At 36.8% G+C, this 17,752-nt stretch overlaps 1 protein-coding gene across 9 annotated transcripts in view; it reads left to right on the forward strand.

Moving 5' to 3' along the window:
• Positions 1-17,752, forward strand: part of IDE (insulin degrading enzyme) — a 139,896-nt gene that overhangs the window by 87,440 nt on the left and 34,704 nt on the right. For 8 of the 9 annotated variants that reach the window (XM_075935171.1, XM_075935172.1, XM_075935177.1 and 5 more), the window contains 2 exons: positions 2,479-2,561; positions 15,902-16,046. In XM_075935171.1, the coding sequence (XP_075791286.1) occupies positions 2,479-2,561; positions 15,902-16,046 (228 nt within the window). Of the gene's footprint in view, positions 1-2,478; positions 2,562-15,901; positions 16,047-16,609; positions 16,755-17,752 lie in introns of all 9 variants that reach the window. The other variant, XM_075935169.1, reaches the window with a different exon arrangement.

Consider the following 17,752-nt stretch of genomic DNA (forward strand, 5'->3'; position numbering starts at 1 on the left):
AGAAGTAGTTTTACTCTCTCAAGAGTGATGAGCTTTGTAGACATATATGTAGGATGGACCTACTGCAACTCAATCCTGTTGCTTCTGAATCACAGAATGGATATGACCTATTTGGCTCACCTGAGAGTTCTCTACAGCTCAGCCAGAGATATGTGTATCCCAGGGGGTACATACAGGTCTTCCTATGAGGTACATCAATTCATCTAGATATTTACCTAGTTTTACAACAGGCTACATAAAAAGCACTAGCAAAGGCTGTACAAACTAAAACTTCATACAATGACTAATTTTTACTGCTCATACTATACTGAAATGTAAATAAAATATCTGTATTTCACTTGATTTATATTTATACAAAATATAAATGTAAATATCAAGTAAGCAATTTTTCTGTAATAATATGCTGTGAGACTTGTATTTTTTTGTCTGATTTTGTAAGCAAATCGTTTTTAAGTGAGATATAACTTGTGGATATGCAAGATAAATCAGACTCCTGGGGTACAGTAGTCAGGAAAGGTTCAGAGCCACTGCTCTATGGTCTCTCCCACACCCTTAGTTTTCCAGAGATATTGAAAGCATATATGCTGGCAGGACACTAAATCTAATAGATCTCTTCAGTCTCTAATTTCTGTGATGCGCAACCTCAGTGAATAATACAATAAATTAATATTTTTATATAAATGATCAGCAGTAAGATATTTTGCCAACAGGCGTTGAGCCCATGGTTGTTGATGATGACGACGAGTAAGATATTGTAATATACGTTAATGTCATTGGAAATTCAAACTAATTTGAATTTCCAGTGAAGAAAACATATCTGTTCAGAACAGCACTCAAATATGTGTTTAAGTTCCAACTCATTGGGATTTAAGCACATAAATATGTGCTGTCTTGAACAGGCGTCATTTAAGTTTGCACTTAAGTGCTTTCCTTAATTGGAGTCATAGAATAGGGACAGACATCAGGTTCAGTGAACAATATTGTTTTGTTTTCAGAGGCCTATCTTCAAAAGAACAAAGGTTAGAAACCTTTTTTAAATTAAAATTTAAATTTTACAGAAACTTGAGAGGCCACAATATACCAAAGGAAAGAACCATTTGGTACAACCTATAGTTAGTCTCAGTGTTTGAAACTTCATTTGCTTTTTAATTCGTCTTGTGGGGTTTTTTGTGTTTTTGTTTTTAAGCAAAATCTTCTAAAACTTCCTTGAACTGGCACAATGGATACAGTCATGGCCATTTTGCTATTATGTTCCTACCAGCAGAGAATTTATAGTGAATTTTGTATAGTAACACAGCTATTACTAGGATGAGAATTTCCATTGCCTTAAAAATGAGTTATGTTAAAAATTCAGCATTACAGTGCAAGTGGGAGGTCATGTATGAGAAGTGAGAGATAAGACTTAATTTTTATATGTTAAAAATGTGTTGAAAAGTAAATGTCTTTTTGTATTAAATTGTATATACATACAGCATTTGTGGTGGTGGCAGCGAAGGAGATTTTCTATGTTATAAATTTAAAAAGCCATGCAAAAATATATTTATTCTTTATCTTTAATGGCCCCACTTGCTCTCTGCTCACTAATCCATCTCTTTTTTTGGACTTCTTCTGGCATTCCAAACCTATGAGCAGTGACTACTGATGTTTAAAGAATGCTCCGTTCCCAGAAAATCAGCCTGTCATAACAGCGTTACCTCTTTTACCATATGGAAATTTTTTTTTAAAATGGTGGGGAGAGAAATGATAGCTAGGGTTAAAATATGAAGATTCTCTGTTTTTGTCAGTTTGTTTGCATTCCCTTTGGATTTTTTTTCCTCTACTGGGAATATTTTAAAATAAAACTTTAGAGGACTGTCTTTTTTAATCACTATTTTTTCCTGTTTTTAAATGGAGATTTTTGGTTTCAGTATTGTTATAACGTAATGTAATATGTGTTAATTTTATTTAAAGACAGTTGATTAAGAAATAATAAACTTAGCCTGAAACATAGGGGTGAGACTGTCTGCAGCTCCAGTGCTGGTGGTGAAGGAAGCAGGACTGCTCTGGTGACTTTAAGTCATCTTTGTGTTATAATCCTCTACTTCTCTTTGGAGTGAGTTACAAAAGCATCCTTGGGCTGATGTGTTAACCACACACTATCCATAATCTTCACAGTTCTGCATGATTCAGTTTTGCGTGATTCAGCCCTGTACATCTCTACATTAAACTTTCAAGAGTTCTCATATGGTAGCGTTTTGGTTATCTTCCATAGTTCCTGTTCCAGGGGAATTTTCCCTCATCTGGAAATGGAGTATTTACGGCTCCTTTATGCCTCTCTAGCCCTTTTATGTGGTATAAAGGAGCCATAGTGAGGTGGTTGTGTATACCAGTTATGTATAGAAGCAGTTAAGGAAAAAATTTAAACTGAGAGTGGAAATGCTAAAATGCAGTTTGTAAAATAGCAGAATATAAAATGGAACTTTTTTTCCCTTGATACAGGACACTGCCATGAGCAAACTATGGTTCAAGCAGGATGACAAATTCTTTTTGCCAAAAGCTTGTCTCAACTTTGAGTTTTTCAGGTATGCAGTATATTAAGTGTATAACTCCCAAAAGTTTCTTATTTTTTACAGGAAATCTGCATTTAAATTGCAAAAACTTTAATGCATGCCTTAGCGCTTCAAAATGATGTAGGGTCCTGGTTTATTCTGCTTTGGTAATATTAGACAGTAAAACACACCAGGAAATCTCATATATTATACAGTAGTTGAAACAAGAAGCAGTGGGGTATTCAGATAAATATTTATGAGAAACTGGTAATAACATTACATACTTAATCCAGTCTCAAAACAATACATCTTAATCCCTGAAACACATCTTACAACAGCTCCTACTTTATTATTCAATTTGCCATTTTAAAGGTATTGTAATTTATTTATAATTTAAAAAACAAATTCAGTATTTGATTGTAATATTTTCATATTGAATATTATGCTTCTTTGGTTTTATACACTTTTTCTATAATCACAACTCGGAAAGGTTCTGTTCAGTTTCTGTAATGCATACACAGCTAATATTTAAACATTATTGAAAGTTTTATTTTATGATTATCAAGTCACTTTTTGATTTTGAAGGAAACGTCTTTGGTATCAACAGATATGGTGATCCCAAATGAAGATACATGAATCACATTGGTAGTATATACAGTAAAATTAAATCAAGTCCTTATTATTTTCTTCATGTGGAGTTGTACCATTTAAATAAATTGACAGAGGGAGGAAAGGTCAAAGCAAGAGATTTACTTTCCACTGGAATTCTCTCAAGATAGTTCTGGGAATGTGGCAGCCCATGGATCTTTCTTTTGGAGCAGGCATTTTCAGCTCTTAGTTTTGAAACAGTGTTGACTGTTGAAAGTCATGTGACTATGATTCCCACGCTGGCGCTAAGGAGCATCTAAATTATTTCAGAATCTTTCCTTGTTTTTCTTCATGGATCACTATAACGATTTTTAAAAGATTAGAGTATGAGATGTTATGGTCACTCATGGCTGAGTTGTTGAATGTTTATCTTGAATAGCCATTAGGAGTGTGGTACAGGTGCTGTTGACAGTTCTTTAAGAGTTTCTTCACTATCCTAGTAAACATCCCACATAAAAAATTGCCATGCATGTAATATAATAAAAATCAGTAGATAGTCATATAGATCAATTCTAAGAAATAGTCTGTTACACTCACAACACTGAAAGACAAAAACAGGACTGTGTAGCACTTTAAAGACTGACAAGATGGTTTAATAGGTGATGAGCTTTCGTGGGCCAGACCCACTTCCTCAGATCAAATAGTGGAAGAAAATTGTCACAACCATATATACCAAAGGATACAATTAAAAAAAATGAACACATATGAAAAGGACAAATCAAATTTCAGACCAGAAGAGGGATGGAGGGAGGGGAAGGGGGGGAGGTAAATGTCTGTGAGCTAATGATATTAGAGGTGATAATTGGGGAAGCTAATGGGTAAGATAATTAGCGTCTTTATTCAATTTTGAGTGTAAACTGTCGAATTTAAGCATGAATGACAGTTCAGAGGATTCTCTTTGAAGTGAAGTCTTAAAAGGTCTTTGAAGCAGGATGCAGGTAATCAAGTCATTGAGACAATGTCCTTTCTGGTTGAAATGGCAAGAAACTGTTTTTTCTTTGTGATCCTGTCTGATATCTGTTTTTGGGCATTGATCCTTTGGCGAAGTGTCTGAGATGTTTGTCCAGTGTACATAGGGGACGGACACTTTCGGCACATGTGCAATCATATTGTATAAGGGTATAGGAGCAAAGGTGGAAAAAAACTATAGTATTTGCCTGTAACTCATACCTTCTGATACTTTGAATGTCAGCCTAGACAGATTAGACGATTGGGCCAAAAGAAATCTGATGAGGTTCAACAAGAACAATTGTAGAGTCCTGCACTTGGGACAGAAGAATCCAAGCATTGTTAAAGGCTGGTGACCGAATGGCTAAGTAGCAGTACTGCAGAAAAGGACCTGGGGATTACAGTGGATGAGAAGCTGGATATGAGTCAACAGTGTGCCCTTGTAGCCAAGAAGGCTAATGGCATATTAGGTTGCATTAGGACGAGCATTGCCAGCAGATCTAGAGAAGTGATTATTCCATTTTATTTGGCTCTTGTGAGGCCACATCTGGAGTATCGTGTCCAGTTCTGGGCCCCCCACTACAAAAAGGATGTAGACACGTTGGAGAGGGTCCAGCGGAGGGCAACCAAAATGATTAGGAGGCTGGAGCGCATGTCCTAAAGGAGAGACTTAGGGATTTGGGTTTGTTTAGTCTGCAGAAGAGAAGAGTGAGGGAGGCTTTGATAGCAGCTTTCAACTTCCTGAAGGGAGGTTCCAAAGAGGATGGGGAGAAGCTGTTCATGGTAGTGACGGATGGCAGAACAAGGAGCAATGGTCTCAAGTTACAGTGGGAGAGGTCTAGGTTGGATATTAGGAAAAACTATTTCACTAGAAGGGTGGTGAAGCACTGGAATGGGTTACCTAGGGAGGTGGTGGAATCTCCAAGCCTAGAGGTTTTTATGTCCCAGCTTGACAAAGCCCTGGCTGGATTGATTTAGTTGGGATTGGTCCTGCTTTGGGCAGGGGGCTGGACTTGATGACCTCCTGACATCTCTTCCAGCTCTATGATTCTGTGATTCAACAGTTACTAAACCACCCTGTCTGAGGAAATTTATTTCCTTTTCTAAATATTTATGTACAATAAATGACCAGTCTGGTATGCATCATAATACAAAGTTCTGAAAGTACAAAACAGAGCAATCTAATTAGTATCTATCTCTAAGGAAATGATGGAATCTGTTGACCTTACCTATCTTATAAAAACAAGAATTTAAAGGTAAGTGACTTTCCTCATCACTTCCTCCAACTCAAGAGTCCCACTGCAATATGCATGTCCAAAATCTGGGCACTTCGGGATGCACAGAGATAAGTTTTATGTTCTGCAGATTCATGAGAGGCTGTGAAATAGCTTCTAAATGAACTGTTAGAGATGCCGTCTGCAACCAAGTGCATGACAAATGAAAAAAAGTAATAGAGTTTTAACGTAGAGCAAGCAAAGGAGTTCACTTGGATATATTCAGAACAAATTGTGTTCATGGATTCCCGTAGTATGTTCTTTCTGAACAGCTAGAAGGAGTTGAAATATCCTACTTAAAATGCCAGAATGATCCACCTTGATTAGAGGCAAGGATCCAGAGATGAGATGAAGAAGGTGTCCTGATTTTTATAGTCAATTGTGAGGAGCCATGTGATTTGGTGAGATTGAGCACCATCATCTTCCACACAAGTGGAAATGAGATTTGGCTGTGTTTAATATTTGACCATGAGGTTACAATGTCTCTCTTGAGCCTGGTGAGGATTGCTGTCACCAGAAGAAATGTAGGACATAATTTATCTTCATGGGAAGGTGAAGGCATTCATGGATTTTTCTCAATTTTGTTCTTCCTCTTGAATACTGAAATTTTTGTGATCGGAGGAGTGGTGAAGTGGCTTATCTCAGAAGTCTGCCTTTTTTGCAAAAAATTTGAGCTATTCTGACGTGTTCCAAAATGTCTTTGAATCAGTGCAGTTCAGTCAAAGACTGAAAAATACAGTGTCCTTGTTAAATCAGATCCCATTATAACCCCACTATACTTGGTCAGTCTGACTGGCAAGGAAACCAGAAGGGCCTATATTTTAGGTTTCCCAAGGTTTTGACAGATGGATATTCAAATTTGACACTGATTTTTTTTTAATGGGTATAGTCTACATTCCTATTTTGGAATTTTGTTTATTTGGAAATGTATATTGGCACACATCATTGAGTACTTTACATTTATGAAAATAATAAATTATAAAATAGCCAAATGCTAGCATTTTAGCTTCATGGCCAGTGAAGCAACTGTCTGCTCCATTTTTTTGAAGGAAACTAGGCTGTGACTTTGAAAGAAGCTTAAGAGAGCTAGGTGATTAGCTCCTGTTGACTTTCATCAGAAGTTGTATGATTCTCTTAGGTTTCTTTCAAAATCCCAATGCTGATCCCCAGTTCTCTTACTAAATTCTGCCCAAAAACTTTTAAGTTTATAAGATAAGTCTTATACTTGTGGCCTAAAGCTTGGTTAAGTTTGGCACTGGCAAACTACAGGAGGGAGCAGGTTCCAAAGCGTGGCTCCATCACTGAGAATTCTCTGCCATGTGTGGAAAAGCAGAAGCAGGAAGGGGAGTGAGTTCTCTTTGATTTCACACAGTTTACACTGTGTAGATCATTGCCAACACGTTTCAATTCATGTATGAAGTACTGGTTTAGAGGACTTTGCTTCATTGTATTGTGTGCTAGCTGAAGTTTCTAGGTATTTTGTAAGCATAGGCTTCAATTTGTTTTTACAACCATCCACTCTGGATGTTATAAAGATGTGAATTGTTGTGGCTAAGTCAGCATCACAAAGGAACTGCTACCGTTTCGCAGGCTAACTACATCGAAATAGACACCATGTTCAAAAGTTGCCACTTGAGGGGCGATAGTGGCTTCAGTAGGAACCCCTAGGTTGTGAAATGTACTGGCAAAGACTAGACATAGACTCCAAAGGAAGGTGTGTACCCCATTTTTGCCATTTCCCAAAGCCACTTAAACCACTTCCCCTGACCCATTTACTTCTCAAGTACTAGAAAAGAAACAGACTTGGTTTGACCCAAAAAAAAAAAAAAAAAAAAGGTCTCATAGAATAATAGGACTGGAAGGGACCTCGAGAGGTCGAGTCCAGCCCCCCGCCCTCAAGGCAGGACCAAGCTCCGTCTACACCATCCCTGACAGATGTCTATCTAACCTGTTCTTAAATATCTTCAGAGAGGAAGATTCCACCACCACCCTTGGCAATTTATTCCAATATTTGACCACCCTGACAGTTAGGAATTTTTTCCTAATGTCCAATCTAAACCTCCCCTGCTGCACTTTAAGCCCATTACTCCTTGTCCTGTCCTCAGAAACCAAGAGGAACAAATTTTCTCCTTCCTCCTTGTGACACCCTTTTAGATATTTGAAAACCGCTATCATGTCCCCCCTTAATCTTCTTTTTTCCAAACTAAACAAGCCCAGTTCATGAAGCCTGGCTTCATAGGTCATGTTCTCTAAACCTTTAATCATTCTTGTCGCTCTTCTCTGTACCCTTTCCAATTTCTCCACATCTTTCTTGAAAAGTGGCGCCCAGAACTGGACACAGTACTCCAGCTGAGGCCTAACTAGTGCAGAGTAGAGCGGCAGAATGACTTCACGAGTTTTGCTTACAACACATCTGTTGATACAACCTAGAATCATCTTTGCTTTTTTTCCAACAGCATCACGCTGTTGACTCGTATTCAACTTGTGGTCCACTATGACCCCTAGATTCCTTTCCGCCATGCTCCTTCCTAGACAGTCGCTTCCCATCTTGTATGTATGGAACTGATTGTTCCTTCCTAAGTGGAGCACTTTGCATTTCTCTTTATTAAACTTCATCCTGTTTACCGCTGACCATTTTTCTAACTTGCTAAGGTCATTTTGAATTATATCCCTATCCTCCAAAGAAGTCGCAACCCCACCCAGTTTGGTATCATCTGCAAACTTAATAAGTGTACTCTCTATCCCAATATCTACATCATTGATGAAGATATTGAACAGTACGGGTCCCAAAACAGACCCTTGGGGAACTCCACTTGTTATCCCTTTCCAGCAGGATTTAGCACCGTTAACAACAACTCTCTGACTACGGTTATCCAGCCAATTATGCACCCACCTTATCGTGGCCCTATCTAAGTTATATTTGCCTAGTTTATCAATAAGAATATCATGCGAGACCGTATCAAATGCCTTACTAAAGTCTAGGTATATGACATCCACCGCTTCTCCCTTATCCACAAGGCTCGTTATCCTATCAAAGAAAGCTATCAGATTAGTTTGGCATGACTTGTTCTTCACAAACCCATGCTGGCTATTCCCTATCACTTTATTACCTTCCAAGTGTTTGCATATGATTTCCTTAATTACCTGCTCCATTATCTTCCCTGGGACAGACGTTAACTGACCGGTCTGTAGTTTCCTGGGTTGTTCTTATTCCCCTTTTTATAGATGGGCACAATATTTGCCCTTTTCCAGTCTTCTGGAATCTCCCCTGTCTGCCATGGTTTTTCAAAAATCATAGCTAAAGGCTCAGATACCTCCTCTATCAGCTCCTTGAGTATCCTGGGATGCATTTCATCAGGACCTGGTGACTTGCTGACATCTAACTTTCCTAAGTGATTTTTAACTTGTTCTTTGTGTATCCTATCTTCTAAACTTACCCTCTCTCTGCTTGTATTCATTACGTTAGGCACACCTCCAGACTTCTCGGTGAAGACCGAAACAAAGAAGTCATTGAGCATCTCCGCCATTTCCAAGTTTCCTGTTACTGTTTCTCCCTCTTCACTGACCAGTGGGCCTACCCTGTCCTTGGTCTTCCTCTTGCTTTTAATGTATTTATAAAAGGTCTTCTTGTTTCCCTTTATGCCTGTAGCTAGTTTGATCTCATTTTGTGCCTTTGCCTTTCTAATCTTGCCCCTGCATTCCCGTGTTGCTTGCCTATATTCATCCTTTGTTATTTGTCCTAGTTTCCATTTTTATGAGACTCCTTTTTTATTTTGAGATCATGCAAGATCTCCTTGTTAAGCCAAGCTGGTCTTTTGCCATATTTTCTATCTTTCCTACACAGCAGAATTGTTTGCTTTTGGGCCCTTAACAACGTCCCTTTGAAATACTTCCAACTCTCCTCAGTTGTTTTTCCCTTCAGTCTTGCTTCCCATGGGACCTTACCTACAAGTTCTCTGAGCTTATCAAAATCTGCCTTCCTGAAATCCATTACCTCAATTGTGCTGGTCTCCCTTCTACCTTTCCTTAAGATCATGAACTCTATTATTTCATGATCACTGTCCCCTATACTGTCTTCCACTTTCAAGTTCTCAACTAGTTCCTCCCTATTTGTTAAAACCAAATCCAGAACAGCTTCTCCTCTGGTAGCTTTTTCAACCTTCTGAAACAGAAAGTTGTCTCCAATGCAGTCCAGAAACTTATTGGATAGCCTGTGCCCCGCTGTGTTAGTTTCCCAACATATGTCTGCATAGTTGAAGTCCCCCATCACCACCAAATCTTGGGCTTTGGATAGTTTTGTTAATTGTTTAAAAAAGGCCTCATCCACCTCTTCCACCTGGCTAGGTGGCCTGTAGTAGACTCCTAGCATGACATCACCCTCATTTTTTACCCCTTTTAGCTTAACCCAGAGACTCTCTACACAGCTATCTCCTACGTTCATCTCCACTTCAGTCCAAGTGTGTACATTTTTAATATACAAGGCAACCCCTCCTCCCTTTTTTCCCTGTCTGTCCTTCCTGAGCAAGCCGTACCCTTCCATACCAACATTCCAATCATGCGTCCCATCCCACCAGGTTTCTGTAATACCAATGATATCATAGTTGTATTTATTAGTTAGCAATTCCAGTTCTTCCTGCTTATTATCCATACTTCTCGCATTTGTATATAGGCATCTAAGATACTGATTTGATCTTGCCTCCCTGTTGTGCTCTGACCCTCCTTTCTCCTTGCCATTATAGGCCGTAGTCCCCCCCATTTCCAGCCCATCTCCCAGTCCTGCACATTCAGCACTTACCTGTGGGCTTTCCTCACCTGTCCCCATCGAACCTAGTTTAAAGCCCTCCTCACAAGGTTAGCCAGTCTGCGTCCAAACAAGGCCTTCTCGCTCCTGGAAAGGTGAACTCCATCTCCGCCAAGCAGTCCTTCCTGGAAGAGCACCCCGTGATCAAGGAAGCCGAATCCCTCCTGGCGACACCATCTTCGCAGCCAGGCATTCACTTCCAGGATGCACCTCTCTCTGCCCGGGCCCCTACCTTTGACAGGAAGGATCGAAGAGAATACCACCTGCGCTCCAAACTCCTCAGGCCAGAATGTCTCACTACTGCCCCTCGCAGTTATTTATACATATTGGACAGAAGAGATAAGAGGAAGGGGTTCTACTTAATGCAGAAAAAAAGAATAACAAATATGCATTGCCACATTTTTGGATACAAGAGGAGAAAGAAACCTAAGAAGAGTTCTTTCCATCTCTCTCAGCTTGGCTCTATAGACAAGTCAGAAGACTAGTGATTAATGCTATTGAATGACTGATGATAGAGTTTAAAAAAACAGCATAAGAACAAAAGAATGGCTATACTGGGTCAGACCAAAGGTCCATATAGCCAATATGCTATATTCCAACATAAGCCAGTGCCAGGTACCCCAGAGGGAATGAACAGAATAGATAACAATCTGATGCATTCCCTGTTGCTGATTCCCACTTTCTGACACACAGGTTAGGGACACCATCTGTGCCCACCCTGGCTAAAAGCCATTGATTGACCTATTCTCAATAAATGTATCTAGGTGTTATTTTTTGGAGTTTTTTTTTAACCCTGTTATAGTCTTGGCCTTCACAAGAACCTTTGCAACATAGTTCCATTGGTTCACTCCGTGCTCCGTGAAGAAATAATTTATTTGGTTTAAACCTACTGCATATTAATTTCATTTGGTGATTCTTGTGTTATGAGGAGGAGTAAATAGCACTTCTGCTTTGTCTACAATAGTAATGACTTTATAGAACTCAATCATATACCTCTAAGTTGTCTCATTTCCAAGCTGAAAAGTCAGTTTTGTCAATCTCTTATATGGAAGCCATTCTATAACTTCAATCATTTTTCAATCTGAACCTTTTCTAATTCCAAAATCTCTTTTTATGATGGCAGATACCACATCAGTAGGCAGTATTCAAGATGTGGGTGAGCCATGGATTTATACAAAGGCAGTATATTTTCTGTCTTATTATCTGTCCCTTTCTTAATGGTTCCCAACATTCTGTTCCCTATTTTCACTGACACTGAATATGGAGTCAGTTATTTTCAGAGAGCTATACATGATGACGCCAAGATCTCTTTTTTGAGTGGTAACAGCTAATTTATACCCGTTGATTTTATATGTATAGTTTGGATTATGTTTTCCTACGTGCATTACTTTGCCTTTATCAACATTGAATTTCATCTGCCATTTTGTTGGCCAGTCACCCAGTTTTGACAGATCTTTTGTAGCTCTTCAGTCTGCCTGGGACTTAACTATCTTGAGTAGCTTTGTATCTGCAAATTTTGCCGCCTCTCTGTTTACCCTTTTTTCCAGATCATTTATGAATATGTTGAAAAGGATTGGTCCCAGACCTCTGTAGAACACCACTATTCATCTCTCTCTGTTCTGAAAACTGACCATGTATTTTTTACCTTTTGTTTCCAATCTTTTAATCAGTTACCAATCCAGGAGAGGACCGTCCCTCTTCTCTTATCCCATGGTAGCTAAATTGGCTTTAGAGCCTTTAGTAAGGGACCTTGTCAAAGGCTTTCTAAATATCTCACTACACTGTATCCACTGGCTCCCCCTTTTCTACATGCCCCTCAAAGAATTTTAGTAGATTAGTGAGGCATGATTTTCCTTTACAAAAACCATGTTGACTGCTCCCCGTTCATCTTATGTCTGACAATATTGTTCTTTATTGTAGTTTCAACTAGTTTGCTTGGTACTGAAGTATCAGGTTTACCAGCCTGAAATTGCCAGGATCACCTCTACAGCCCTTTTGAAAAATTGACATCATATTAGCTATCCCCCTTATTTGGTACAGAATCTGCTTTATTGACAGTTAGTAGTTCTGCAATTTCACAAATGAATTGTTTGAAAACTCTTGGGTAAATGCCATCTAGTGCTGGTGACTTACTGTTTAATTGATGAGTTTGTTCCAAAATTCTCTCTGACACCTCAGTATACGACATAGTTTCTCAGTTTGTCACCTGAGTGTTCCTATTTGCATCTCTCTTGTCCAGTAGCCCTACTGGTTGTTTAGCAGGCTTCTTGCATCTGATGCACTTAAAAATTACAGAAAGTATACAATCTGTGTTATTGCTCAGAGGAAGTCAGCAACTATACACAAAATATTGGATTTGTACTGAATTAATCCAGGATACCAACTTTCTACTGAGTTGCTCCAACATTGTTATACCCACAATCTTGTTTAAAAATGGCAGAGTAGAAATTAGCAGTAACTGGTAAGGTTGGTAAGCTTTAAAAAAAATCCTTTTAAAAAAAGGTTACCAACCTTACCATTTAGTGCTAATTTCTAATCTGCCATTTTTAAACAAGACTGTTGATATAGTGTTGGATCATTCTATTTTCACAAATGAATGGATAACAGTCCTAGTCCCAAGTGTCCCTTTAGTGTTTACCTGCCAAATGAATAGCAAGAGTCATAATTGCTATAGATACTGAAAATAGTCCAGAATAAAAAGTTCTAGTATCAAACTTGAGAAAATTCAGTCCATTTTGGGGTAATTGAGGCATCTAAATGCTTGACTGGTATATTACTTGGATTTCAGTATTTTATCCTGGGACATGAATAAGTGAACACATTCAGATTAGGGGTGTTGATTTAATCACAGGTAACTAATGCAGTTAATTTTTATAATCACAATTAATGTTTTTAGTTAATAGAGATTAATCATCCTGTTACATTTAAATTGATATTCTATTTTATTACATATTTTGGATGTTTTTCTACATTTTCAAATATATTGATTTCAGTTGCAATGCAGAATACAAAGTGTACAGTGCTAACTTATTTTTATACACATATTTGCACCATAAAATGATAAAATAAATAATATTTTTCAATTCACCTCATATAAGTACTGTATTGCAATCTCTTTATTATGAAAGTGAAACTTACAAATATAATTTTTTTTTTTTACATAACTGCATTCAAAACAAAATGATGCAAAATTTTAGAGCATACACATCCTGCATCTTAAGCAATCATTTAGAGAAACACATTTGTTTGCATTTCTGGGAGATAATGCTTCATGCTTCTTATTTACAGTGTAACCTGAAAGTGAGCACAGGTGTTTACGTGGTACTTTTGAAACCACCATTGCAAGGTATTTACGTTCCTAAAATGCTAAATATTTATATGCCCCTACATGCTTCGGCCACCATTCTAAAGAACATACTTCAATGCTCATGGCGCTTGTTTTAAAAAAATCAAATGTGACTTCACTCCTTAAGGGAGAATTGTGTCTCCTGCTCTGTTTTACCAGCATTCTGCCATTTATTTCATGTTATAGCAGTGTCGGATGATGACCCAACACATATTCATTTTAAGAACACTTTCACTGCAGATTTGATAAAAAGCAAAGAAAGTACCAATGTGGGATTTCTAAAGATAGCTACAGCATGCAACCCAAAGTTTTAAGAATCTGACATGATTTCTAAATCTGACAGCAGTTGTGGAACATTTTTCAGAAGTCTTTGAAGAATAATACTCCAATGCAGAAACTTACAGAACCCAAACCTCCAAAAAAGAAAATTAACCTCCTACTGGGTGGCATCTGACTCAGATGATATAAACATATATTAGTCTGCTCTGTTTTGGACCATTATTGAGCAGAGCTTGTCATGAGCATGGACGCATGTCCTCTGGAATGGTTGTTGAAGCATGAAGAGACACAAGTCCTTAGCACATCTGACACACAAATATCTTTCAATGTCGGCTATTACAGTGTCATGCATACACCTGTTCTCTCTTTCAAGTGGTATTGTAAATAAAAAGCAGGCAGCATTTTCTCCCATAAATATAATTGTTTCTCCAATCAATTGCCTGAACAAGAAGTAGGATTGAGTGGACATGTCAGCTCTAAAATTTCACATTTTTAAAATGCAGGTTTTTTTGTGCATAATTCTATATTTGTAAGTTAAAGTTTCACGATAGAGATTGTACTGCAGTACTTACGATGGGGGACATGAAAATTATTATTGGTTTTGTTTTTACAGTGCTAATGTTTGTAATGAAAAGTAAAGTGAGCACAACTTACTTTGTTCTGTGTTGTAATTGAAATCAATATATTTAAAAATGTATAAAACCCCCAAAATAATTACATAAACAGTATTATATTACTCATGATTGTAACTAATTGTACAATTAAAAATTTAATTTTTTAAATTACTTGCTGTCCCTAATTCAAATTAGTCTGTTGTTGGAATGTTCCTTTTGTAGATAAAAGGTAATGCAAATAAGAGGCCCATACTAACCTGACTCATTCTAGGTGCATGCTTATACCAGCCAAACCAGTGCTGGTAATGCTGTACTAGGTTGTCAACTTTCACTGAATTGGAAATCAGATTCTGAAGGGCCACTTGGACTGCCAATTTCTGTAACAGAAAATATCCTTATAGTTCCTCTTGTAGTTCTATTCCCTAACTTTAGCAGGGTGGGAGAGAGACAGAGATCCAGGTTTTGATTTAAAAAACAAAGAACTTTATTTTGTAAACCTTTTGCAGCTCATCTTTAGTCTTTGCCACAGATGTGTATTGGAAATAGGACTTATCTTCTTGTATGTGATGAACACTAATATGTATTTGATAATCAGTATTTCTACCAGGAATTATTTCATATACTGCGTATTATGTCTGTGAAATTTATAATACATTTATGTACATACACATGCATATATAATGCAATTAAAATAAATATCTGACCAAAGTAGGAATAAATTATTATTAGTTTTGACTTAGCTTGTAGTGCTCTAATAAATACCAATATTTAACAAATATCAATATTGTTGAAACATGGCTTGAGTCTTTGAGTTGCCATTCTCTTTTTAAGAGATATATGTAGCTGCTATATATGGTTAAATATCACTAACATAACACTGGAACCTGTACAGTTGTTTTCATTAAAAATATACAGTTTATCTCATACAGTTACTATACCATGGAATGGGAGATGGTGCAGTTATTTCCTGATCTGAGTATAGGAAATTCTGCAGTACCTTGCATATAATGGTTTAGTAATTGTTCATCTCTATAAATAGCAACTATTATATTTTCTAATAGCACAAAAATATTAATCTACTTAATGTTTAGAAATTGGACGTATCTTATTTATGTTGAATACTTGGGGTTTGTTTAAATTATGCACTTGATGGAGTCTGACTTGAGCAGCAGAGTCAATATAGCATGGCATGATTTATCAGTTTAAAAAGAAAAGAGATTTAGGTTAAAGTCATGAATGTGTATTTATAATTGGGCAATGCTGAAACTATAAGAGAATCAACATGTATTTTTGGTTATCTGTGTGTTTTATTTTGAAATAGTAATGCTTTATAAGGGGGATCCAATAACATGGTATATTCAAATATTAAATGTTCTTGAGCTCAACTTAAAGCCCCAACATTAATAATAATTAAATATTAAATTAATTAAACCAGATATTTTGCTTTCAACATTTTCTTCCAGCCCATTTGCTTACGTGGATCCCTTGCATTGTAACATGGCCTATTTGTACCTTGAACTACTCAAAGACTCCCTCAACGAGTATGCATATGCAGCAGAACTAGCTGGCTTGAACTATGACCTCCAAAATACCATCTATGGGATGTATGTAAGTACTCAAATCAAGGAAAATCTTAGAGCCTTAAATCTACTTCCACTTAATCAAAAATTTTTATATTGATTTGATGGAAGCATTTTTATTTTTAAAAAAATGGCTTTTATTCCATTGATGGTTTAAGTCTTTTTTGTTTTTTTTTCCTTTTAAAAATCTTGATAGCTAACCATACTTTCTCATAATTTGAATGCTAAGTTGAATCTTGTTCCTAGTCTTCAACAATATTTCCATTTATACTAAGCAAATTTACTTATTTTTTTTACATCTTTCATCAGATTAGTTTCCTCCAAAAAAGGAAAAGAAAAAAGTGATTTTGATCCTAATTCTGAGTTTTGATTTAGTTTCGTTCTATGTCAAATTGATATTGGAAAAACTTTCTGACCAAGGAAAAAAAATCTTCACATTGCTACTTAATAGGTGGTTCACTTCAACTTTCTCTTCTAAGAGACACTAATAACGAGGCTGCATATACATACTCTTCAGTCATGTTTCTTCATCCATTACTATGTCACTGCTTGAGGGTATCAAAGCATTTCTTTTGTTTTTCTTTTTGTTAGTCGCTACATTTATGCTGATCCTCTCCATTGCAACATGACATACCTGTTTATCAGGTTATTGAAGGATGATTTAAAAGAGTATACATATGCAGCACGCCTCTCAGGTTTGATCTATGGCATTGCATCAGGAATGAATGCAATTCTTGTAAGTAATAAAAAATACAGGAAGAAGTGAAGACAGCTTGAGAGTTAATTTGAGCTTGGGGAAAACATTAACTTCTGCATTTCTAAACAAGTTGGTTAATGATTTTTTCCTTGCATCTATCTCATGACTGAAAAATACCCACAGTTTTTTTAATCATTAGTGAATGATTTGGTTAATTAGTCAATGTGTGCACGCTGCAACTCTGTGTGTTCTAATACACATTTTTATTTGCTTGCACAGTAACTCTGAAAGTGTTATGGTGTGTTAGTATATGGAATGGATTAATTCTGAATTTTCAAAATAAAAAGCATTTTGTATTGTAGGAATATTAACCCTCTAGATTTACTATATACTTAGTTCCTTTAATTCAGCAGCACTGAGCTATGAATCCATTTGTGCATGTTTGTATCAGACTAATACATGTTTGTGAATTTGCTTTGAAGTTGATTTTTGTCAACCATTTTAAAATCCAAAACTATGGCATTTTTTTCAATATTTATTAATCTTATAATGTATTGTCACTTCTTTAGGCTTTCCTAAGATATTTCTGATAATTATCCAAAACTTGCTTGCAGTTGTGTTAAAGGCCTTTTATTAACAATTTTTATTTAACACACCAGCAACCTCGGGGAAAAAAAGAACACTATATTTATAGGAATCTAAGAAGACCTTAATGGACAGAGTATGATCTGTACTGCCTTTGAATTTTCTATGCTCAAAGGCACTCAATATCTGTGCCATTGTGACTTCAACCCCACAAATCCTGTTTCCAGTGGTTCCACATAACTGCCTGAAAATATATACATATTTTTTTATTCTGAAAGCTTCCTAACATTTTAAAATTAAGTGGTCCGAGTTAATCATAAAAGAAAGCAAACTTATTTGCTGTCAGATTTTTACAGTTTTTTATAAGCAGTTAAGTTCATATCTTGGAAACTTATTTTAAAATTATGCAAAGATTCCAGTTTCATGCTGTAAAGTGATATTAATCTGAATTG

The sequence above is a fragment of the Pelodiscus sinensis genome, chromosome 8 (assembly GCF_049634645.1).
Source record: "Pelodiscus sinensis isolate JC-2024 chromosome 8, ASM4963464v1, whole genome shotgun sequence".
In the NCBI taxonomy this organism is placed as follows: Eukaryota; Metazoa; Chordata; order Testudines; family Trionychidae; genus Pelodiscus; species Pelodiscus sinensis.